Source organism: Sinocyclocheilus anshuiensis, unplaced genomic scaffold, assembly GCF_001515605.1.
Source record: "Sinocyclocheilus anshuiensis isolate Anshui unplaced genomic scaffold, SAMN03320099.WGS_v1.1 scaffold1393, whole genome shotgun sequence".
Classification (NCBI taxonomy): domain Eukaryota; kingdom Metazoa; phylum Chordata; class Actinopteri; order Cypriniformes; family Cyprinidae; genus Sinocyclocheilus; species Sinocyclocheilus anshuiensis.
In genome coordinates, this window is record NW_015548343.1 from 1,152,772 (window position 1) to 1,179,118 (window position 26,347).

The 26,347-nt window shown below is 38.5% G+C and overlaps 1 protein-coding gene across 1 annotated transcript in view; it reads left to right on the forward strand.

Annotated features, from left to right (window-relative positions):
* LOC107656577 (plectin-like) overlaps positions 1–23,727 on the forward strand; it is a 99,154-nt gene extending 75,427 nt beyond the window's left edge. The window contains exons 10-36 of the mRNA XM_016444469.1: positions 18–184; positions 331–353; positions 648–754; positions 852–971; positions 1,169–1,264; positions 1,396–1,523; positions 2,331–2,424; positions 2,543–2,697; positions 3,212–3,548; positions 3,948–4,025; positions 4,184–4,345; positions 4,468–4,572; positions 5,200–5,295; positions 5,443–5,568; positions 5,768–5,920; positions 6,264–6,418; positions 6,663–6,789; positions 7,582–7,765; positions 9,064–9,221; positions 9,436–9,614; positions 10,028–10,166; positions 10,292–10,648; positions 10,801–10,884; positions 10,962–11,066; positions 11,224–11,322; positions 12,824–16,168; positions 17,284–23,727. Of these exons, the coding sequence (XP_016299955.1) occupies positions 18–184; positions 331–353; positions 648–754; positions 852–971; positions 1,169–1,264; positions 1,396–1,523; positions 2,331–2,424; positions 2,543–2,697; positions 3,212–3,548; positions 3,948–4,025; positions 4,184–4,345; positions 4,468–4,572; positions 5,200–5,295; positions 5,443–5,568; positions 5,768–5,920; positions 6,264–6,418; positions 6,663–6,789; positions 7,582–7,765; positions 9,064–9,221; positions 9,436–9,614; positions 10,028–10,166; positions 10,292–10,648; positions 10,801–10,884; positions 10,962–11,066; positions 11,224–11,322; positions 12,824–16,168; positions 17,284–23,592 (13,188 nt within the window). The 3' untranslated portion in view covers positions 23,593–23,727. The remainder of the gene's footprint in view (positions 1–17; positions 185–330; positions 354–647; positions 755–851; positions 972–1,168; positions 1,265–1,395; positions 1,524–2,330; positions 2,425–2,542; positions 2,698–3,211; positions 3,549–3,947; positions 4,026–4,183; positions 4,346–4,467; positions 4,573–5,199; positions 5,296–5,442; positions 5,569–5,767; positions 5,921–6,263; positions 6,419–6,662; positions 6,790–7,581; positions 7,766–9,063; positions 9,222–9,435; positions 9,615–10,027; positions 10,167–10,291; positions 10,649–10,800; positions 10,885–10,961; positions 11,067–11,223; positions 11,323–12,823; positions 16,169–17,283) is intronic.
* Positions 23,728–26,347: the final 2,620 nt, after the last annotated feature.

Genomic DNA, 26,347 nt, shown 5'->3' on the forward strand with positions numbered 1-26,347 from the left:
TTCCTTGGCTCCATCAGATCTCCGATATCCAGGTGAATGGTCAGTCAGATGATATGACCGCCAAGGAGAAACTGCTCTTGTGGTCTCAACGGATGGTGGAGGGCTACCATGGCCTGCGGTGTGATAACTTCACCACCAGCTGGAGAGATGGCAAGCTCTTCAACGCCATCATCCATAAACACAAGTAAAAACTTCTTGTAAATAGGGAAAAAGGGTTGTTGGAACACATTCTCCTGACCCATTAATCAATGGGTGCTCATGTAAAAGAGCCGGATTGATTTTTTTTTCATCAAAGAATCCTGAAAAAATGATTTCCACAAAAATATTAAGCAGCACAACTGCTTTTGACATTGGTAAAAGAAATCGGCATACTAGAATGATTTCTGAAGGATCATGTGACACTGAAGACTGGAGTGATGGCTGCTTAAAATTCAGCTTTGCATCACAGGAATAAATTACATTTTAAAATGTGTTAAAGTAGAAAAGTAGTTATTCTAAGTTGTACTAATATTTCACAATATTATTGTATTACTGTATTTTTTATCAAATAAGAATAGGCTTCAAAAACATTGAGACTTTCAAAAACATTGAAAAACTCATACCTACCTATGTACATACTGATAATAGTTTGTTTTTCCTTTCTGCAGATGTAGACGTGCCACACCCAGACGAGAAGTCCATCATCACGTATGTGTCCTCTTTGTATGATGTCATGCCAAGAGTTCCTGACGTTCGTGATGGAGTCAAGGCCAATGTGGGTGTTTTGAACCTATAAGTACTTATTATACAGGTATCATGGGACATTGAGATGGTCAGTATTCATTGAAATGAATTTTGAATGACGTGTACAGGAGTTGGAGTTGCGCTGGCAGGAATATTACGAGCTGGTGACCATGTTACTCCAGTGGATCAGACATCACATTATCGTGTTTGAGGAACGCAAGTTCCCCTCCAGCTATGAGGAAATTGAGGTTAGTCACACGATCCATGGTTTAATGATCATGCATATTTACATATGTAATTATGATATGGTACAGTAATTTACTTTTATTGTTTACCAGCTAGAAGTATAATGTCATTATTTTGTGGCCACATATGCAAGTGTTTGTAGTACAACAGAAAAAAAAAGAAAGTGATATGACCATTTCTCTTCCTTATTTTATTGTAGGTTCTCTGGCGTCAGTTTCTGAAGTTCAAAGAGACTGAACTACCAGCCAAGGAAACTGACAAAAATCGCTCCAAGCTCATTTACAGGTCTTTCGAGGTAAATAAAATTTGCCACACTAGTAATTGCCTTTTAAACAAGCGTGTAGTACAATCCTGTTGGGCTTTTGAGTTTTCTTTACATGGTTTTACCAAGATTTGACTTTATGCATGGGGTTTGTTTGGCACCAGGGTGCTGTGCAGGAGGGTCAAATCAAGGTTCCCCCCAGCTACCACCCCATCGATGTGGAGAAGGAGTGGGGCCGCCTGCACGTGGCCATTCTGGAACGAGAGAAACGGTTGCGCTCAGAGTTTGAACGGTGAGAAATCTGTGGATTAACTGCTTATTTGTGGAATTCCTTATGAATTCATTGTTTGTATAATGACTCATTTAAATAATCTGAACTATTCACAGGGGGATTATGCAATAATAATAATAATAACAACAATACCATGGGTCAAACAGTATTGAGCTAATGAAGTAAAATGTATGATGCCGTTGTGCTCAGATTTTACTAATGTTCACTAATGTGAAATGTGCTCATGTGTTAATTTCAGCTTTTAATATAATTTTATATTTTATTTGAATTATTATTCCCCTCGGTTTTCTGATTCAAATGCATTAACCTTACATTACAACTTCTAGTTGTTCCAGTGAATTTTTCATGCAAAATAAATACATTACTTTTGTTATTAAATAGCATTTCGCACAAACAAACAGGGCGTCACTTTCAAAAATATTTGTCACAAGACAGCCTTGCTACTGCTCTGCAGACTTTTTATGAGCCTGATCAGTTACAGAAGCACTTCTTAACATCAATAGCCGATTCTGTGTGCCTCTGCTCTGGGAAAAAAAACCCTCTCTATACTGGGATTCAGCATTATTAGGATTACTAGTCATGGCTTTTATGAATGACAGCCATGGTTTGGAGTACCTGCTCCGTGAGAGGAGGGTGTGAGTGATTTGACTGACTTTTTTCTAGTGGATTGAATGTTAAATGCCTGTAAAGTCTGAATATTGTCTAGTTTAGTTTAGCCTTTGTCCAGTCATTATATTCTTAATATTCCATGGCTGTTTTGCTTGTAGTGAATTATGCAGAGTATTTGTGTGTCTGTTTCATGTAAAGGCTGGAGCGTTTGCAGAGAATAGTCAGTAAGGTGCAAATGGAGTCAGGTTTGTGCGAGGAACAGCTCAACCAGGTGGAAACACTGTTACAGATGGTGAGATATAAGTTTTATTCCTTTTATTCCATTTTATTCCTTTATTTGAATCCAAAGACTTTAAAGAAGAAAAACCTGTAGCAAATAGCATTATAATAATCCTTTGCTTTTATTGCAGGACATACGTTTGCTGAGTGCGGGAAAGCCTATCCAGCATGCATCTGATATAGAGACAGATCTGAACAAGGCTGAAAACATGATCCGATACCTTTTCAATGATGTGCAATTACTTAAAGATGGGCGCCATCTACAGGCAGAACAGATGTACAGGCGGTCAGTATAATATTTTACTATCATACCATTAAGAAATTAAGCAACAACTATACTGTATATTGTATATGCTTTACCATTTATTTAATCATTCATATGTAACTTTTTAAAATTAGGACAACTTGAATTGTTCCTTTCACCTGGGAAATGTTTACATTTTTAAAGAAAGCTAAACCTTTCCAGATTTAAATAAATAAATGAATAATAATATTAATTTCTTGCCTTGATTTTTAATACAGTATCTTCTGAAAAGCTGCTTATTACTTATTAAATAGCAATTAAAAATGTTAAAAAAAAAAAAATAATAATATCTAAGAAAGCTGCTTTGCAGAAAATATTATGCTAAAGTCACAATTAAGAATATATAAATATATATACTATGTAAAATAAATATCAATAAAATATGTATTAAATAGCAATTAAACAACAATTAATCTAATGATATCTATAATAAATGATTTCCCATCACAGCATCTTTGTAATAGCATCAGTAACTGTCCTCTCTTTGTTCTCTCAGGGTGTACCGTCTCCATGAGCGTCTGGTTAACCTGCGCAGTGAGTTCAATCTGCGTCTGAAGTCAGGCGTGACAGTGTCACAGATACCCATGACCCAGATCTCCCATGTCCAGACATTACAGCAGTCTCCCCAGCGCGTAAGACCTGAGCTTGACGAAGTCACTCTCAAGTACATTCAGGACCTCTTGTCTTGGGTGGAGGAGAACCAGAGACGCATTGATGGGGCAGAGTGGGCCGAAGACCTGCCCTCTGTGGAGTCTCAGCTCGGTAGCCATCGTGGCCTTCATCAGTCCATTGAGGAGTTCAAATCCAAGATTGACCGTGCACGGGCTGATGAGGTAATTTAATGTGTAAAAATTTGAAATTTGACACCTTTGTAGTAGATATTGTGTTCCCTGAACTTTTTACAGGTTTTACATGTTTTTGCTACTGTCTCTTTAAGATTTGTATATATAAATCACCTCTCTTCTGATTGGCTAACTCTTTTGCATGTGAACTGAGTAACATTAGCATTGAATGAGGATATTTATATATAATTTCAAATAAATTATATATTTCTTATCAAACTGGATATTCAAGTACAAATAATACTATTCTCAATAAATCATACATGCTTTTTAAACAGTGTTAATAATTAAATATGAACTTACACTCCATATATGAGTTAAGAATGTCTGAACTGAACTTTATATGGAAAACCAACATCACAAAACCAACATAATTTTTTCTCCTCTCAGAATCAGTTGACTTCAGTCAGTAAGGAAGCCTATCGTGAATACTTGGCCAAACTGGACCTTCAGTATGCCAAACTGCTGGTATGCTCTTAAATTTAAAACTAAAACACACTGATCCCTTTGTTGAATCTTAATTATGGATCTTAAAATGTCTTCATAGCAATTTCATAATTTACAAAACCTTATGAAATAGAATTTGCCAATTTATTGGTTGGCTGGTTTTCATTGTTCCATCTCAGAATGCGTCCAAGTCACGGCTGCGTCGTTTAGATCAGCTGCACGCTTTTGTTGTAGCTGCCACAAAAGAGCTGATGTGGCTGAATGAGAAAGAAGAGGAGGAAGTGAACTACGACTGGAGCGACCGAAACTCCAACATGACCGCCAAGAAAGATACCTATTCTGTAAGACCACCAACACATCTGAACATGATTCGACCTGCACTAAAATTGCTCCTTTTTAATGCTATGATGTAATTTTAATCGCATTTGACAATAATGGTTGATGCTCCTGTGCTATCTTGTAGGGTTTGATGCGAGATCTTGAACAGAGAGAGAAGAGAGTGAACAACGTCCAGGTGACTGGAGACAAACTGCTAAAAGAGGGCCATCCTGCCAGGAAAACTGTGGAGGTACAAAATTTTACATTTAATCATTTATTAGGGGAAGTCGTGGTAATGGTTAGAGAGTCGGACTCGTAACCCAAAGGTTGCGGGTTCGAGTCTCGTACCGGCAGGGATTGTAGGTGGGGGGAGTGAATGTACAGCGCTCTCTCCCACCTTCAATACCACGACTGAGGCGCCCTTGAGCAAGGCACCGAACCCCCAACTGCTACCCGGGCGCCGCAGCAAAAAATGGCTGCCCACTGCTCCGGGTGTGTGTTCACGGTGTGTGTGTGTGTTCACTGCTGTGTGTGTGCACTTTGGATGGGATAAATGCAGAGCACTAATTCCGAGTATGTGTCACCATACTTGGCCACATGTCACGTCACACACTTTATTATTTGTGTTTCTCCAAAGCAAACTACTATAGTAAATGAGTCTTTGATTTATGTGAGTCATGTAATTATAGAGCTGACAAAAAAAGCCAAATAATGTGAGTAATAAAAGAAAATGTACCTTATTTCTGCAGAGCCTTTAATATTTTCATCTATTTTAGCATGTAAAGTTTCTTGTAAAAGTTCTGAAACGTTCTTTTTTCCAGGCTTCAATTCATTTTAGCAGAACTTCTGTCTTTTAATGTAATCTGTTCCACTGTAGGCTTTCTCTGCAGCTCTTCAGACTCAGTGGAGCTGGATCCTTCAGCTGTGCTGCTGCATTGAGACTCATCTGAAAGAAAACACATCTTACTTCCAGGTACATACATTAATAAAACGTAATGCTTGTATAGATTCTGGTTGACAGTTGAGAGCCCATGGAGACAGGCAAACAGATCTTCAGCTCGATCAAAATTGGCTTCAGCTGAATTATTTTGATATCCTAACCAATTTTTCTGCTCTACAGTTCTTCTCAGATGTTAAAGAGGCTGGAGAGAGGATGAAGAAGATGGAGGACATGATGAAGAAGAAATATGTGTGTGACCGCTCTATCACGGTCACACGCCTAGAGGATCTGCTACAGGATGCAATGGTGGGTGTTAATATGACTGGGATTTTACAAATCAGTAAACACCAAAATGTATCTAGGGCTGGGTGATTATGTATTTGACCATTCAGATTATGTCATTAGATTAGAGATCCTTCCTTGAGATCCTTTGAATCTCTTAATTCAATTCTTGAAATGAAATGTTTATGCAGTATATATACAAAGTTGTCTCTCTGGCCTTCAGGAAGAAAAAGAACAGCTAAACGAATTCAAGACACACCTGGAGGGTCTCAACCGGAGAGCCAAGACCATTATCCAGCTGAAGCCGAGGAACACAGCTTACCCTGTCAAAGGCAAATTACCCATTCAGGCTGTCTGTGACTTCAAACAAATGGAGGTAAACACTCTGTCGCTTGTTTTCTTGTGTACATTGGTAATAAAAGAAGCTGAATTAATCCTGGGGGTACAATTGAGGACAAGCCAACAGTTTTGAACCACATTTTTTATTTGCCTTGCTATATCACAGTCCCTCTTTTAAAAAAATGGAGTATAAAAATATGGAAATCACGTGATTTCCATATTAAATTACAATTAAGCAATGAATAGCTTGTTATTACAGAGGCTAAGCAATCAGCCTCACCCAATAACTTGTCTTGCTATTAGTCACTGCACTTATCAAATACAAAATGTAATCCATATTAATCACTACAGAATTAACATCCTTCATCCTTTTGACCCAGATCACAGTGCACAAAGGAGACGAGTGTGTCCTGGTGAACAACTCCCAACCGTACAAGTGGAAAGTACAAAACTCCAGTGGAAATGAGGCCACAGTACCGTCCATCTGTTTTATCATCCCTCCCACCAACAAAGAGGCCGTGGACGTCAGTTCTGGGTAACACAGTACAGCCTGATACAAGTGCACAAGTCTAGTCTCATTTGACCTCCCTTTCTTCAGTTGGCAGCACATACAAATTCCACATACTCCATTTATCTCTTTTACTTTTTTCCTTTGACTTTTGACTCGAGAAGTGTGGTTTTGCTGTGATTCATGTCAGCAAATGTTGCAGTATAAACCGAATCCTTCTGATCAGCATTTGGCTTTGCCACCTTATCTTTAATTCTGTTTTGAACCTTAGGTTAGATACGAGTCTGCAGAGGCTGATGGTCCTTTGGCAAAAGCTGCATGTAGATATGAAGAGTCTGCTGTCCTGGCAATACCTCATGCGAGATATCCTGCTTATCAACTCCTGGAATTTAATCATGGTAACTAACACACACACCCCTTTTTTCGGGTATTCAGAGACTTTCAAAGTCAAGTACAAAATACTAGAACTCACATGCACCAATATATATAAAAAAAATGATGGAAATGATTACAATAAATAGCCAATACAAAATTCCATGCCTAAAATCAGTTCTTTAAAAAAAATCAATTGAAATTATCAACTCCTGGAATTTAATCATGGTAACTAACACACACACACCTTTTTTCGGGTATTCAGAGACTTTCAAAGTCTTAGTACAAAATACTAGAACTCACATGCACCAATATATATAAAAAAAATGATGGAAATGATTACAATAAATAGCCAATACAAAATTCCATGCCTAAAATCAGTTCTTTAAAAAAAATCAATTGAAAATTTAGGCATCATAATATTATAATGTCATAATTAATTTTCATAATATTTCACAATATTTCTGTTTTTCCTATATTTTGATCAAATAAATGCAGCCTTGGTGAACATAAGAGACTTCTTTCAAAAACACAAAAAAAATCTTACTGACTCCAAACTTTTAAACAGTAGTTAATTTGAGCATGCACAATTAAATATTCAGTACTGGCCAATATATATTTTGATTGCTATCATAAGTAAAATCTCTAATATTGGCCTATAATTGATATGATATCGATATATCATACATCACTTTAAATAACTCATTATTATGCATTATTTAATTGCATGCAGAGGCATATGAATGATCTGAAAATTACAATATAAACACTCATGAATATTAATTAGGTGACATGTTCTGTTCTCTAATTTTCTGTAGTTTAAGACTTTGAGAGTGGAGGAATATCGACTGACCCTGAAGAAACTGGGGGAGCACTATCGGGCCTTTATGCGTGACAGTCAGGATTCTGAGCTCTTCGGTGCTGACGATTGCTTGCAAGCCGAAAACAGTTACAGCAAAGCCACTCAACACTATGATAACTTGCTACGCTCTGTTGAACAAGGTAGGTGTCAGGTTAGGGTGGCAGGTTTGTTCATATGTATAGAAACCATCCATCACTTTCGCTGTTCATCAAGTAAATGGGATTGCACACAGACAAAGCAGTCTTGGCCCCAGGAACAACCCTATTTTAAGGCGTAGCCCTGAGCACGGCTGCAGATTTTTCTGCATGCTTGATGCAACACAAAGGCATTACGGAATTTCAAGAGCTTTGCTATTCTGCTGGATCAAGTGTTTTTACGACAGCACAGTTTGAAAATTCTGGATAGAACCTTCCGTCCACCTCCCATTATGACTGCAAGACTTATTTTTCAGAACCTGTTACCATCCAAAAGGGAAGTGCACCGGGTAAAGATCACAGTGTGGATTTCTTTATTAATAAACTGCAAATGATTTGACCATGTTATTGTTTGTATCACATTTTGCTTTCATCCTCATTGACTCCAATGTGTTGCTAATGGAGCAGTGTGTGTTGCTGTTTCTAAGCATGTCTTTAGTTTTTTTTCACTTGTGTGATGACATTTCCACATCATTGAGGTTTTCCTCACTATTTGACATTTTGAAATGCAGTGTACGTACTTAAAAGTGTGCAAATGAACTGATTTACTTGAAGCCTTGAGACATTCTCTACACAAGCACTTGAATGTAAATGCTTCTAACTATGTCAGCTTGATTTCATGTGAAAATATACTGTTTAAAGGTTTGGGGTCAGTTCGATTTTTGAAAGAAATTAATTTTTATTCAGAAAGGATGCATTAAATTGGTCAAAATTGACAGTAAAGACATTTATAATGTAATAAAAGGTTTCTATCTAAATAAAGACAGCTCCTTTGAACTTTCTATTCATCAAAGAATCCTGAAAAATGGATTTTAAGCAGCACATTTCTTTTCACCTTTGATAATAATAAGAAATGTTTTATTGGGTACCAAATCAGCATATTAGACTGATTTCTAAAGGATCATTTGACACTGAAGACTGAACACATGAATAAATAACATTTTAAAATATATTAAAATCAGAAACAGTTACTTTGAATTGTAACAATTTTTCACAGTATTACCGTTTTTACTGTATTTTTGATCAAATAAATAAAGCCTTGGTGAGCATAAGAGACTCCTTTCAAAATATGAACAATTCTAACTGACCTCAAACATTTGAACAGTAGTGTGCCTATATTGTAGATACAACATAGATCTATTATGACTGAGGAGACCTAGAAGTCTGTATGTGGTTTTGATATCGCATTGTATTTTAGGATCAGTGTTTGAGCTGTTTGCACACTAAGTATTTTAATTATTCAGGGGAACAGGATGAGTCAGTGTGCAAGAGTTACATCACCCAAATAAAGGACCTGAGACTGAGGCTAGAAGGCTGTGAGAGCCGCACGGTGAACCGCCTCAGACAGCTGGTGGACAAGGAGCCTCTCAAAGCCTGTGCGCAGAGAGCCACTGAACAGAAGGTCTGCAGAAACACTGCATTCAATATACTGTACATTATATTTGTTTGAACATGATGCCATTGAATTTGCTCTTTTTGGATGAAGAAATAACTTTAAATGCATCTCAAATGAAGAGCCTGTGCATGTCAACTGCAGTCATTTTTATTTTCATTAATTGAAATCCTAATATATATATTTTTCCATGCTTTAATACTATTCTCGCTTCATCCTACAGAAAGTGCAGGCTGAGTTGGAGGGTATAAAGAAAGACCTGGATAAGATGGTGGAGAAGAGTGAAGTAGTGCTGGCCACATCTCAGCAGTCCAGTTCTGCCCCTGTCCTGCGCTCAGAAATAGACATCACCCAGAAAAAGATGGAGCATGTCTACAGTCTTTCCTCTGTGTATCTTGACAAGTGAGACTCGAGTCTTTTCTATTTGAATCCATTTTAAAATGCAATTTATTCCCGAGATGAAATCCTAAAGATGAATTTCAGCAGCCATTACTCCAGTCTTCATTTTCACATGATTGTTCAGAAATCACTGGTGAAATCAATTATTATCAATGTTGAAATTTTTGTGGAAATGTTTTTTTTTTTTTTTTTTTTTGGTGAATAGAAAGTTTAAAAGAACTTGAATAAATAGAAATAGATTTTCTGTAAGAATGTAAAAGTCTTTGCTCAATTTAATGCATCCTTGCTGAATAAAAAATCGTACTGACACCAGCTTTTTTAGAAGAAGTATCCAGTACAGTTGTTTTATTCTTTTCCACATCTTTTTGTCCTTTCTATATAAAATAAAGCTTATCCTATTTCTTTTGTCCACAAAGGCTGAAGACCATTGATATAGTAATCCGCAGCACACAAGGAGCTGAAGACATTCTCAACAAGTACGAAAACCAACTGCGTGATGTAAACAAAGTTCCTGTTAATGAGAAAGACATTGAGGCCAACCAAACACAGCTCCAGGTGCATTGTCTCTCACAAAAAAAAAAACAATTATGCATGAAAAATTGTGTTTGTGGTTACCAATTTAAACTTTATACATGACCTCACAAACATGTTCATTTTCTCACCTTTTTTCTTAACCCTAGAAACTGCGATCAGAAGCAGACAGCAAGCAAGCCACGTTTGACCGCCTGGAAGAGGAGCTTCAGAGGGCTACGGCTGTGAATGATCAGATGTCTCAGTTGCACAGTGAAAGGGACATAGAGCTGGAGCGCTACAGGCAGCTGGTGGGCAACCTGAAGGACCGTTGGCAAGCTGTGTTCGCTCAGATTGAGCTAAGGCAGCGAGAACTTGACCTTCTAAACAAGCAGATGCAGGCCTACAGACAGAGCTATGAGTGGCTTATCCGCTGGATAGCAGATGCCAAGCAAAGGCAGGACAAACTTCATGCTGTGCCTATAGGTGACAGCAAAGCCCTTCAAGAGCAGTTGAACAAGGAGAAGGTATCTATATATTTATCTATCTGTCTATATCACATGCAGGGTTTTGATTAATTTCCTATTCTCAATTCTTTATATAATGACTATCCTATAATATTTTGTTAGAAAATCATGTAGTGGATATTTTACTTTTGTCATGTCCATCCATTGTACAGAAATTGCTTGAAGAGATTGAGAAGAACAAGGAAAAGGTGGATGGGTGCCAGAAATATGCTAAAGCATACATTGACGCCACAAAGGTGTGTGAATGTCGCTGCATGCATATTTTATGAGTTATGATTTATGAGTTGCAGTCTGACTGAATGTTCTCATCCAGGATTATGAGCTTCAGCTGGTGATGTATAAAGCTTTGGTGGAGCCCGTCGCTTCTCCTCTGAAGAAAACCAAATTGGAGTCTGCATCTGATGACATCATCCAAGAGGTACCTTTGATATGTGATATACATACGTTACATCTCATTCTGCTAAATGCATTCATTTACATACTGTATGTTTAACTTAACGTGTTATATTTGGGCTTTTATTTCTTGATTGTAGTTTGTATTTGATATGCCAAGTAACTTTAAAAACATCTTTCAGTATGTGACTTTGAGAACACGCTACAGTGAGCTGATGACACTTTCGACTCAGTATATTAAATTCATCATTGAGACACAGCGCCGCCTACAGGATGAGGAGGTAAGTGTCCAAACCTAAAGTCTGGTAGTACTCTAGCACTAACTTTAACTCACTAACTTGATCCTGTGTAGTTCAGTTTATGAATGTATGGACATCTGAAATATGTATTAATTTCACTATACAAAGCATACGAGACACAGTTATAAAAGAGTGACACAATACTGAAATTTGCTATTGTTGTTCATGTGCTAGAGGTAAAAGTTGTGAAAATAAAAAATGTAACCGATCGAGGTGCTCACCTAGGTCTTCAGTAATGATAATGCTAGTGGTGCAGCACATCCCATTTCTTTCACAATGTATGTCTTTCATTATCTGTTTACTACTATGGAGGTGTTTTAATATTTCTTCCATTATAGTGAGCTCTCAGTTAGTATAGGTATCCTTCAGCCTGAAGCAAACTTAAAATATTCTCTCATCCAGAGAATAAATGTTAATGCATGGTGCAACCTGTACCAGGGATGCCATATTTTTTCTCTAGTTTAATTTCCTGGTTCTATCTGTTGCTTTTGTAAATAGAAAGCAGTATTCTTACCCATCATTCCTTTGTGCTCTGATTGTTGATTTTGCCTCTGAGTATGCTTCAGCTTGACTGTCACACCTTCCTCTGTAGTTGTTTTCTGCACAATTTTGTTTTCCATTTTCCTTTCTAACCTTTATTTTCTTGTTTGCTTCTCTAAACTGCTTGCCAGTGCTTTATCATGATGAATGTTTGTCATGTTTGGGCACTAAAGAGGTAAATTGTCCACAAAATGCATGTTTATCCTCTTCCAGTCCCCCTGTTAATTACATTTGCATTATTTAGAAATACATGAAATAAAATATGAAATAATATATGCATTAATATATATTATTGGATTTGTCGAAATCTACACTGTTTGGCATTCATCAGACGTATTTTTCTTATTTTTCCCCCTTATGGTATCATTCTTATTTTTTGCTGCATCACTAAGCTGTTCTGTTGTATGCATGATAATACCTTAAATATACATTTTCAAATACTTTTTTCTTCAGTGAAAATTTTAAAAGGCTATATTTCCATATTTCGCATCTTTTATTTGAGTTCAAAACAACTTCTGTAAACCTTTACACTGATGTGAAATATTAAAGTAAAATCACAACTCAAAATTCAAAATACAAAGTTCAAAATTACAAGATAGGATTTTTAATATGTAAACAACATCAAGTTTTTATGTAGTTAAAAAGCCATATCCAGTAATAACACCTCATTAGCATGATGCCATTCTGTAGTGTTGTTTTGTCAAATGATTGTGTCTCATTTTGCATACCATACATTGTGACTTTATATTATCCTTCATAAATCTTCTGCAACTACAGTAGTTGATTTTTATTTAGTATAACTATTTAGTCTTAATAGCTTACTTAACCTGTAACTTTGTCCATGTACTTACATTTACATGTACTTACATGAGTCTGTAATATCTAACTCTTAAATGCTTACCTGTGTCTCTCTTTCCCCTACTATTTACCTCCACTAATACAGAAAGCTGCCGAAAGACTAAAGGAGGAAGAGAGGAAAAAGCTGGCCAAGATGCAGGCCGAGCTAGAAAAGCAAAGGCAGTTAGCTGAATCTCACGCAAAAGCTATTACTAAAGCAGAACAAGAGGCAAATGAGCTGAAGATGAAAATGAAAGACGAAGTCAGCAAACGACAGGATGTCGCTGTCGATGCTGAGAAACAGAAGCACAATATCCAGCGAGAGCTTCAGGAGCTCAAAAGCATTTCAGAGCAGGAAATTAAGTCTAAGACTCAACAGGTAGAGGAAGCCCTGCAAAGCCGCACCAGAATTGAAGAAGAAATCCGTATAATCCGACTTCAGCTGGAGACGACGATGAAACAAAAATACACTGCTGAAACAGAGCTTCAGCAACTCAGGGACAAAGCAGCAGATGCTGTCAAACTTCGAAAGGCAGCACAGGACGAGGCAGAGAAGCTTCAGAAACAAGTTGCTGAAGAGACTCAGAAGAAACGCAAGGCAGAAGAGGAGCTTAAACTGAAATCAGAGGCAGAAAAGGATGCTGCCAAAGAGAAGAAGAAGGCCCTTGAGGATCTCGAGAAGCTCAAGCTCCAAGCTGAGGAAGCTGAGAGGCACCTGAAGCAAGCAGAGCTGGAAAAGCAGCGACATATTCAAGTGGTCGAGGAGGTGGCTAAGAAGACTGCAGCCACTCAGCTTGAGAGTAAACAATTGTCATTAACAGCAAAACTGGAAGAGTCGCTCAAAAATGAGCAGGTAATGGTCATTCAACTACAGGAAGAGGCAGAACATCTCAAAAAGCAGCAAGCCGAAGCAAATAAGGCGAGAGAGCAGGCAGAGAAGGAGCTAGAGACATGGAGACAGAAGGCTAATGAAGCTCTCCGGCTCCGGCTTCACGCAGAGGAAGAGGCCAATAAGAAAACTGCAGCTCAGGAGGAGGCAGAGAAACAGAAGGAGGAGGCCAAACGGGAGGCAAAGAAGAGAGCAAAAGCTGAGGAGGCTGCCCTTACACAGAAAGAGATTGCAGAAAAGGAACTGGAGAATCAAAGGAAGATGGCTGAAGAAACAGCTAAACAGAAGCTTGCAGCAGAGCAAGAACTTATTCGGTTAAGAGCAGATTTTGAGCATGCTGAACAGCAGAGAACTGTCTTGGATGATGAGCTCCAGCGTCTCAAAAATGATGTTAATGCTGCCGTTAAACAGAAGAAAGAGCTGGAGGAGGAACTGGTCAAAGTTAGGAAGGAGATGGAAGTTCTATTGCAGATGAAATCCAAAGCTGAGAAAGAGTCTATGTCAACCACTGAAAAGAGCAAACAACTGCTTGAATCTGAGGCCGGCAAGATGAGGGAGCTGGCTGAGGAGGCAACTAAACTGAGGTCAGTTGCAGAAGAAGCAAAGAAACAAAGGCAGACCGCAGAAGAAGAAGCTGCCCGCCAGAGAGCAGAGGCTGACAAGATACTCAAAGAAAAGTTAGCAGCTATCAATGAAGCAACCCGTCTAAAAACTGAAGCTGAGATTGCTTTGAAAGAGAAGGAGGCTGAAAATGACCGTCTAAAGAGAAAAGCCGAAGACGAGGCCTACCAGAGGAAAGTTCTTGAAGATCAAGCGGCACACCATAAGCAAGAGATCGAAGAAAAGATTGATCAGCTAAAGAAGTCTTCAGACACTGAGCTTGACAGGCAAAAGAAAATCGTAGAAGAAACCTTGATGCAGAGGAAAGTGGTGGAGGAGGAGATCCACATTCTCAAACTCAATTTCGAAAAGGCTTCAACTGGCAAACGGGACCTTGAACTTGAGCTTAACAAACTGAAGGGCATTGCAGAGGAGACACAAAAGAGCAAAGCGAAGGCTGAGGAAGAGGCAGAGAAATTCAGAAAACTTGCTTCAGAAGAGGAGAAAAAAAGGAAAGAGGCAGAGGCCAAGGTAAAAGAAATCCAAGCTGCAGAAGAGGAGGCAGCAAGGCAACACAAAACTGCTCAAGAGGAGGTTGAGCGTCTTATAAAAATAGCGGAGGATGCCAAAAAGCAGAAGGAGCTTGCAGAGAAAGAAGCTGAGAAACAGGTCATTTTAGTAAAAGAGGCTGCACAAAAGTGTTCCGCTGCTGAACAGAAAGCCCAAGATGTTCTTCTCCAGCAAAATAAAGACAGCATGTCTCAGGATAAACTCAAGGAAGAGTTTGAAAAAGCAAAGAAACTGACGCAAGATGCAGAAAAGGCTAAAGACAAGGCTGAAAAAGAGGCTGCTTTGTTGCAGAAGAAAGCAGAGGAAGCAGAGCGTCAAAAGCAGGCAGCTGAAGCTGAAGCTGCCAAACAGGCAAAAGCCCAGGAAGATGCTGAAAAACTGAGAAAGGAAGCTGAAAAAGAAGCTTCCAGACGGGCTGAGGCAGAAGCTGCTGCTTTAAAACAAAAACAAGAGGCTGATGTTGAAATGGCCAAGTACAAAAGGCTTGCAGAAAAGACCCTGAAGCAGAAGTCTTCGGTTGAGGAGGAGTTAGTGAAGGTTAAAGTGCAACTTGATGAGACAGACAAACAGAAAGCAATCCTTGATGATGAACTTAAGCGACTTAAACAAGAGGTCAGTGATGCTATGAAGCAAAAGGCACAAGTAGAGGATGAGCTCTCTAAAGTCAAGATTCAGATGGAGGCCTTACTAAAACTGAAACTTAAAATTGAAAAGGAAAACCAAGAGCTTATGAAGAAAGATAAAGACAATACAAAGAAACTTCTTGAGGAAGAGGCTGAGAACATGAAAAAATTGGCGGAGGAGGCAGCACGGCTCAACATTGAGGCTCAAGAAGCTGCAAGATTACGACAAATTGCTGAGTCTGATCTTGCCAAACAAAGGGAACTGGCTGATAAGATGCTGGAAGAGAAAAAGCAGGCCATTCAGGAGGCCAAAAAACTGAAGGCTGAAGCTAAAAAGCTCCAGAAACAGAAAGATCAGGCACAAGTAGAGGCTCAAAAGCTGATGGAGGCCAAAAAGGAGATGCAGCAGCGTCTGGAGCAGGAGACTGACGGTTTCCAGAAATCCTTAGAGGCTGAACGCAAGCGGCAATTAGAGATTACCGCAGAGGCTGAAAAACTGAAGATCAAGGTGGCACAGCTAAGTGATGCTCAGTCAAAAGCAGAAGACGAAGCCAATAAATTCAAGAAACAAGCAGATGAAATCAAAACCCGCCTACAAGAGACAGAAAAACAGACTTCAGAAAAACATACTGTTGTTGAGAAACTGGAAGTACAGAGGCTGCAGAGCAAAAAAGATGCTGATGATCTGCATAAAGCAATTGCAGAGCTTGAGAAAGAAAAGGAAAAACTGAAAAAAGAGGCAGCTGACTTACAAAAAAAATCGAAAGAGGTATTGTGTTATATGTTGTAGTACTGTGGCCTAGTGTTTTACATCTTATCTTTAAACCCCTTAATTAACAATTAACAGTTTTCATACAACTTCTGAACCTTTGTTCATGGAAATTGCATGTTGCCAGTCACAGTAATAACAAAGCCTGCGGTTGTCATGAACAAAGATGTTCTGGTCCCCTTTTATATTACAGTGTCCATGATACAGTATAAATAATTACTGAATAGTATAAATGCAGTTTAGTATACAGTTATGTTGTACAGCCCATATTTGCAAGGTATTGGTATCACTATTTATTTTTTTATTAATATAATGTCTGTAACTTGGACACTATAATGTGTTGTAATTTTCTAAAATGTCTATAATTTATTTATTAAATGAACTAATTGTAGTTCAGCTATTATGTTAGATATTAGTGTACCTTTTGATTAATCTCTATTGCAGTGAAATTGTCATTTATATATGGTACTGTATTAATTGGACTCTGTGGTTACAGTGATTTCCATTGAAAAGACAATTATCCTAAATGTATAGTTCACCTAAAAAAAATCTTTCATCATTTTCTCACATTCCAAACCTGTATGACTTTCTTCTGTGGAACTCAAACAAAGATATTTAAAAGAATGTATCAGTATTTTTTCTATACAGTGAAAGTCAGTGGGTCCAATGTTATTTTACAACCCATTGACTTTATGGAAAAAAACAACTGAAACATTCTTCAAGATATTTTGTGTTCTACAGAAGCAAGTAAGTTTGTGACAAATGAGTGTGAGTAAATGATGACTGATTTTTAATGTTTAGGTAAACCATACCTTTAAGATGTGTTTACTTAATTGTCTTTTCAATGGAAATCACTGTAACCATAGAATCACATGAATACATCACACTATATAAATATGACACCACAGCATAAGAGAGATTAATTAAAAGGTACATTGACAGGTGCAAGGTATGGTGTAATTATATAAGAAAAATATAACTGCATCTCAAAATGTAAAATTATCTATACATATTATAGAATTTTGGATTTGATTTGTGCAGTTATATTTTTCCTTGTATGGTGATTGCTGTGTCATGCATTGAAATAATTATTGTTTTATACCTTTTTATCACAGATGGCCAATGTACAACAAGAACAGTTACAGCAGGAAAAGACTATCCTCCAGCAAACTTTCTTAGCAGAAAAAGAGACACTGCTGAAGAAAGAGAAAGCTATTGAGGCAGAGAAAAAGAAGTTGGAGAAGTTATTTGAAGATGAAGTGAAGAAGGCTGAAGCACTCAAAAATGAACAGGAGCGTCAGAAGCAGCAAATGGAGGAGGAGAAAAAGAAACTGCAGGCTGCCATGGATGCTGCTATCAAAAAGCAAAAGGATGCTGAGGAAGAGATGCACACTAAGCAAAAAGAAATGCTAGAACTTGAAAAGAAAAGAATTGAACAAGAGAAACTTTTGGCAGAGGAAAACAAGAACTTGCGAGAAAAACTCCAGCAGCTTCAGAGTTCACAGAAGCCATCCCACACCAAGGAGATTGAAATTCAAACTGACAAGGTCCCTGAAGAAGAGTTAGTTCAAATGACCATGGTAGAAACAACAAAGAAGGTCCTAAATGGCTCTACAGAATTGGATGGTGTGAAAAAATATGTACCCCTGGCATTTGATGGAATTAGAGAGAGGGTGCCTGCAAGCAGACTTCATGAGATTGGTGTGCTTAGCAAAAAAGAATTTGACAAGCTTAAGAAAGCCAAAACAACTGTGCAAGAGCTTTCTAAGAATGACAAGGTCAAGATGTGCCTAAAAGGTAAAGACAGCATTGGCGGTGTAATAGTTGAACCCAACCAGAAAATGAGTGTCTATCAAGCTATGAAGGACAAAAAGATTCCACAAAGCACAGCTTTGATGCTTCTTGAAGCCCAAGCTGCATCTGGTTACATAATTGACCCCATTAAGAACAGAAGACTCTCTGTCAGCGAAGCTGTGAAGGATACATTGATTGGACCTGAGTTGCACACCAAGTTGTTATCTGCCGAACGGGCTGCCACAGGATTCAAAGATCCATTCACTGGAGATACAATATCACTATTTGAAGCAATGAAAAAAGGTTTAATTGCAGAGGACCAGGCCACTAAACTTCTTGATTCTCAATATTCAACAGGTGGGATAATTGATCCTGTCAATAGCCACCGTGTACCTGTCCAAATGGCATGCACACAAGGTCAACTCGATGAAGACCTAAGCAAAATTCTTTCTAGCCCTCCTGCTGACAAAAAAGCATTCAGTGACCCCAGCACTCAGGATAGCCTCACTTATGGTGAGTTGCTGGAGCGATGCAAACCAGATCCTGAGACAGGCATTCCATTACTACCAATCACAGAACAAGCAGCCCAAATTGAAAGAACTTATACCGATGAGGAAACTAAAGATGTATTTAGTAAGGCTAACTTAACAGTTCTATTTGGAAGATTCAAAGGAAAGACTGTCACCATCTGGGAGGTCATAAACTCTGAGTACTTCACTGAAGATCAGAGAAAGGATCTTATCCGTCAATACAAGACAGGCAAAATTACAGTTGAAAAAATCATTAGAATTGTAATAACTGTTGTAGAGGACAAGGAGAACAAGAAGGAACCTGCATTCGATGGTTTGAGATCATCAGTGCCAGCGTCTGAACTTCTGGATGCAAAAGTTATTAATAAAGATTTATTCAACAAATTGCACAATGGAAAAGCTACACTTAAAGAGGTGTCTGAGCTTGAACCCGTCAAGAAAGCCCTAAAGGGGACACACAGTATTGCTGGAGTGCAGATTGAGTCAACTTCTGAAAAGATGTCTTTCTATGAAGCCATGAAGAAGGACTTACTTGGAACAGAGCCTGCACTAAACCTTCTGGAGGCCCAAGCTGGAACAGGCTTCATAATTAATCCAGTGAAAAACCAAAAGCTCACAGTTGATGAAGCAGTCAAAAGTGGTGTTGTTGGCCCAGAGCTGCATGAGAAATTGTTGTCTGCAGAAAGAGCTGTTTGTGGATACAAAGATCCATATACTGGAAAAACTGTATCCCTGTTTGAGGCAATGCAAAAAGATCTCATTAAGAAAAACCAAGGTGTCCGTCTGCTGGAAGCTCAACTTGCAACTGGAGGAATTATTGACCCTGAGAAAAGTTATCGCATCACTCCAGAAATTGCATATAAACGTGGTTACCTAAATGAGGAGATGAACCAAAACTTAAGCAGCCCATCAGACTCCAATACAGTATTTGTTGACCCTAACACACAAGAAAATGTCACTTATGCTGAACTGCTTAAAAGATGCATCACTGATAAGCAGACTGGTCTTCCATTGCTGCCACTATCAGAAAAAGCAATCAAGTCAAAGGAAATGGAAACAGTTTCTGACACACAAACTAAAGAGACCTTAAGCCATGCTACGGTTGAGTTACACAGTGGACTTTTTAAAGGAAGAAAAATCACCATTTGGGAGATTATCAACTCTGAATATTTCACAGAAGAACAAAGGATTGAATTTATTCGGCAGTATACATCAGGGAAAATCACTATTGAAAAACTGATCAAGATTGTGATCGCTACAGTGGATGAAAAAGAAAAGAAGGGACAGCACAACTTTGAAGGTTTCAGAGGTCCTGTACCAGCCAGTTCCTTGCTTGAATCTAAAATCATTGACAAGGATACCTATGAAAAAATCCAACAAGGCAAAAATAAACCTGCAGAAGTTAGTGACTCCATCAAACACTACCTGCAAGGTTCTGATTGTATTGCTGGGGTATTTTTAGAAAAAAACAAGGAAAAACTCAGCATTTACCTAGCCATGAAGCAGAAACTACTGACACCAAACACAGGTCTGTCCTTGCTAGAAGCCCAAGCAGCTACTGGCTACATAGTTGATCCCATCAGGAATGAGACATTTACAGTGGATGATGCTGTTAAGGCTGGCATTGTCGGTCCAGAGCTTCATGAGAAACTGCTATCTGCAGAGAAAGCTGTTACTGGTTACAAAGATCCATACACTGGTAATAAGATCTCTCTTCTTCAAGCAATGCAAAAACAGCTTGTTCTAAGAGAACATGCCATACCTCTTCTAGAGGCTCAGGAGGCTACTGGAGGAATAATTGATCCAGTAAATAGCCATCGACTTCCCAGTGATGTAGCCATTCATCGTGGCTACTTCAGCAAGCAATTATCCAAATCTTTTAAAGACCCCACAGATGACATCAAAGGTTTCACTGACCCTAACAAAGATGAGAATGTCACATACAAACAATTGAAAGAGAGGTGCATGACCGATCCGGAATTTGGAATTGTCTTGTTGCCACTTTCTAAAGCCCAGACTCCAGAGAAAGCTGAGAAATCCTATGTTTACACTGAGGAACAAGCACAAATGGACTTAGCTAGCACTCAAATTGACATACCACATGAGAGTTTTGCAGGGAAACAAGCGACATTATGGGAAGTCATGAAATCAGATTTGCTTCCAGAAGAAGAAAAACAAAGTCTTCTTGAACAGTACCGCTCAGGCAAAATCACAAAAGAGAGAATGGTCATTATTATAATTGAAATTATTGAACAAAGAGAGATCATCAAGACTGAGCAGAGTATGTCGTGTGATGTCATCAGACGGCGGGTTACTATTGATGAACTTTACAGAGCTCGCATTATAGACCTCGAAACTTACAACTTGCTCAAACAAGGCAAGAAAACGATCCGGGAGGTTGTGGAGATGCCAAGTGTGAAGCAGTATCTTTTTGGAACAGGCAGCATTGCTGGAATACTCTCAGATAACTATGCTAAGGTTAGTATCTACCAAGCCATGAAGAGAGGTCTCATAAAACCTGACATTGGCATAGATCTCTTGGAGGCACAAGCAGCAACAGGATTCATCACTGACCCTGTGAAAGATGAATTGTTGACAGTTGATGAGGCCGTCCGGAAGGGTCTCGTTGGCCCAGAGATCCATGACAAACTCTTGTCTGCTGAAAGAGCAGTCACAGGTTACAAGGATCCCTATAGCGGTAAAGTCATTTCATTATTCCAAGCCATGAAAAAGGACCTCGTGCCTGAGGATTATGCCTTGAAGCTTTTGGAGGCCCAGGTAGCAACAGGTGGCCTCATGGATCCAGAGTACTATTTCCACCTCCCAACTGATGTCGCCATGCAACGTGGTTACATAAACAAAGAAACCAGTGACAGGATATCTGATCCAAGTGGAGATGTCAAACAGTTTGCTGATCCTACGACAGATGAAAAGCTGTCCTATGCACTACTTCTTAAAAGATGCAAAGTTGACAAAGAGAGTGGCTTACGATTGTTGTCTCTGGCAGACAAGAGACTTCTATTTAAGGGCCTTAGAAAGCAGATCACCCCAGATGAGTTGTTGCGCTCTCAAATTATTGATCAGAAAACCTACACAGCACTCATGGAGGGTACCATTTCTGTAGAGGACCTTAGTAAAGACCTGAAGAAATATCTTGAAGGCATCAGCTCTATTGCAGGCGTCTATGTAGAGGCTACCAAAGATCGACTGTCAGTCTACCAAGCCATGAAAAAGAACATGATCAGACCAGGAACTGCCTTTGAACTTCTGGAGGCTCAGGCAGCTACTGGGTATGTGATTGATCCAATCAAAAATCTCAAAATTAATGTCCATGAAGCTGTAAAAATGGGAGTCGTGGGACCAGAATTTAAAGATAAGCTCCTCTCTGCTGAACGAGCTGTGACCGGCTACAAAGATCCATACTCTGGCAAGGTGATCTCCCTGTTCCAGGCTATGAAGAAAGGTCTTATTCTAAAAGACCATGGTATCCGTCTGCTTGAGGCTCAAATAGCCACCGGTGGAATCATTGATCCTGAAGAGAGCCATCGCCTGCCTGTTGAAATGGCCTACAAACGGGGTCTCTTTGATGAGGAGATGAATAGTATTCTCACAGATCCCTCTGATGACACAAAGGGGTTCTTCGATCCAAACACAGAGGAGAATTTGACCTATCTCCAGCTCATGGAGCGCTGCATAACAGACCCTGAAACTGGACTTTCTCTTTTACTGCTAAAAGAAAAGAAACGGGAAAGAAAGACATCCTCTAAGTCTTCAGTCCGCAAACGTAGAGTTGTCATCGTAGATCCAGAAACGGGAAAAGAAATGTCTGTGTATGAGGCATACCACAAAGGACTCATTGACCATCAAACATACATTGAGCTTGCAGAGCAAGAGTGTGAATGGGAAGAAATTACCACCTCATCATCAGATGGTGTTGTTAAGTCTATGATCATTGACAGAAGGTCTGGACGACAGTATGACATTGATGATGCAATCTCCAAGGGCCTCATAGACCAGTCTGCTTTAGACCAGTACCGTGCTGGTACCCTTTCCATCACTGAATTTGCAGACATGCTCTCTGGTAATATGAGTGGCTTCAGATCTCGATCATCTTCCTTTGGATCCAACTCATCCTATCCCATGAGTCCAATTCCATCCATAAAGACGCCGGCTACGACCTGGACTGATCCAGCTGAGGAAACTGGACCAGTAGCTGGAATCTTAGATACAGATACTTTGGAAAAGGTGTCAATTACTGAGGCTATGCATCGGAATCTAGTTGACAACATCACTGGTCAAAGACTACTTGAAGCACAAGCCTGCACAGGAGGAATTATTGACCCAAACACTGGAGAGAAATTCTCTGTTGCTGATGCAGTGAACAAAGGGCTGGTGGACAAGATCATGGTTGATCGTATCAACCTAGCTCAGAAAGCTTTTCAGGGATTTGAAGATCCAAGAACCAAAACCAAAATGTCTGCCGCTCAAGCCTTAAAGAAGGGTTGGCTCTACTATGAAGCTGGCCAACGGTTCCTTGAAGTCCAGTACCTAACAGGTGGTTTAATTGAACCGGATGTTTCAGGAAGAGTATCATTGGATGATGCTGTTAAGAAGGGCACTCTGGATGCACGCACTGCACAGAAACTGAGAGATGTCAGTGGATATTCAAAATACCTCACCTGCCCCAAAACAAAACTCAAGATCTCATACAAGGATGCCATGGACAGAAGCATGATCGAGGAAGGATCTGGCCTGAGGTTGTTAGAGGCGTCCTCTCAGTCAAGTAAAGGCCTTTACAGCCCATACAGCATCAGTGGCTCTGGATCAACTTCGGGGTCTAGGTCTGGATCCAGAACTGGTTCAAGATCAGGCTCTAGAAGGGGAAGTTTTGATGCTACAGGCTCAGGTTTCTCCATGGGTTTTTCCTCATCTTACAGCCCCACTAGCTATGGCCGTCGTTATGATTCAGGGGCACATGGTGGACTTCAGATGGATGAGCTAAAGCAAGCCCTTTTAGCTTTAGCATCAGGCAGGAACTGTTGCTATGATGAAAAGAGAATATTCACATTATCACAAACTCAGCCCTCTTTAGTTGCTTAATTTATGTACACAAAACGACATTTATCCTGCTCTGCATGATATTGCTAATGGGCTTTTTTTAATGATGGGAATAATAATGCTATAAAGGACTGGCTTTAATATTTTATTTCATTTTTATATATTTAGTTAAATATACAGATGTTTTTATCTCACACTTTCCTTTTCATTTTGACATGACAGTATAAAATGATATCATAAACAGTTTATTCTGCACAACATTCATGGCAAATCATTTTCATTTTTCATTTTCATTTGTATTCAGTCTTTTCATTTATTAGCAGTGTTAAATACTTATAGCCTCTCTTTTTGTATTACCTTGTAAACTGGCACATTAATAATATTGAAGTTTTAAGAATGTTTAGATTTCTTGGAGAGGATATGGTAATGCTACAAATGAGATGTATAAGTTATTTGTTACATATTTTTGTGTGTTTATGTAAAGATCCCTAGGGTATCTGTACACATTTGGTTGTATTTTAACACGGAACATTTTAAGCCAGCATGGTAAAAAAATAAAATAAAATAAATAAAAAAACAAGGCGGAGCTGTTACAATCTGCAGAACGGAATAAAGTCCATTTTGGACACTTATGATTGGGAGCATGTCAATAAACAAAACATTACACATCTTGGCAGCACTGCCATGGACATTGTTCTTTAGAAATCCATTCTCTTCTCATTATTTGGAAACTATAAAACTATAAACTGAACTATGCAGTCTTACTAGATAAAGATCCTTGCAGAATTTGCCACAAATCACTAAAGATGACAATGAAACATCTTTAAAAGGAATAAGTGGCTCACATCCCAACCATAATTTGCCTCTGGTCCTTCATCTGATTCAAAGGGGACCTCACTTCCGCCTTAACCTTGTGTGGCATCTGCATTAATTTTCTTGTAAATGTAATGTGCACCCTCATTAGACTTAATGCCTAAAGACAATAATTATGTCTAATTGCGGATTATATAGAACGTAACAATGTAGGATTTTCATTGTTTATTGTTGCATAAAAGTAGCCTATGGGACACTCCCTTCTCTGTTTAAATATTAACTAGCCTGGCCAATAACGTCAATTCAAACATTTTTTTTTTTTTTTTTTTAACTCGTGCACTGTGTAGTTATCAAATGAAAGCCTCTTAATATCAAGAATAATGGATCTCATTTTTTATCAGTAGGTGTCTTTCTGTGTCTACTACAGAATGATGAAATCTTGAATATGCCCAGACTACCTTTTTAAATTCAAGTCTCCATTTGTTATGATAATTTGCTTTGTTTTCAATCACTAAATAGCTCCCTATCTTTCACTGCCACTTGAACTCCACCTGTGTGTTTAGAGCATATGGAATGGATTGCTCCTTTCAAACGAATCACAGTCAGTGTGATCTTTCAACCAACAGACATGTTCCACTACCTTTATTTATGCTCCATTTGCAGCTTTGCTTATTAATTGTTAGATTTATTTGGTTTATTAGAATTAAAAACGCTAATGGTCTATAGAATAAATCAGACTGGTCAACTGATATTCACCCTTACTGGTCAATTTGAACACTAAAACTTAAGTGTTTTAGTGTAGCACTAGAAACACTGGTGTGTAAATCACAGTACATTCACTTTGTATATCATTTGCAATACAGCCTTGTGTGTTGGTGCAGTGATGTAGGCCTACTGACAAGCATTACAAGTAATTTAACATTGATCTTTGAACTGATGTAGGTGTTTACAAGATCAAGGTCTCTGTAATTTAACAAATCATGCCATAACTAAAACTGTAGTCATAAAATTGGAAACGTAGACTGAATTTCAAAGGCACAAAAAAGAAAATCTGCTTCAGTCTCTCCAATCCGATTATGTTTTTTCACTGTACTGTAAATCATTTTATTTCAATTTTAGTTATATTTTCCTATCTTCTGCTTCTCATACTAACATGATTATAATGATGCAATATGAGCAGTTACACTCAGCAAAACCTTTTTTAAAGTAAGCTTTTTGAGGCACTTAAAAGGTATATTTGAAACTGTTCTGATATTAAATGCATGATCTGAGTATGGTATTTACGAGATGAAATGTTAATATCCTATTGTAAATAAATATTAAATATCTGCTGTACAGTGTCAGTTTACCCTTTTGTCAACTCCTTGGTAGTTAGTCACATGATCCTTAGGAAAAACAATCAAGTATCACTGAAACAGCGAAAATACACAGCAGAATGGCATTAATGTCAACCCTCAGCATTAAAACCAAATGAAGTAGCATTAAATTTCTTAACTTAAGGATTAAATAAATCTATACATAATTTATATAATGTTTTAAATCCATTAACTTTGAGACATTTGCCTTAGGGAAGAGAAAGTGTTTGTCATGCTATGTGACAGGTTTTGTACTGGATTGGTTACAAACCCCCTCAAGCTATTCACACACACACACACACACACACACAATGCCCTTAATCACAAGAATTATAAAGAAATGCTAATTTTCTTTTAAACCATATTTGCATATAAAATCAAGAAACCAACATACCTGACTGAGCCAAAAGAAACAGGTAAAACCTCACCTTGTCATCAAAACATGCATTAATGATTGTTTACACATTTGGTGTGTATTTTAATTATTTAATAATGCAGTTCAATACAGAAATTATTTCTGAGCTTTGCCTTAAACATTTAAAGCAGTCTTCTAGCTCTATCTCCACCCGAACACTTACCAAAACTCCCTTCTCACTGTCAAAGTTTTGCTTGCATTGCAAATATCAAAG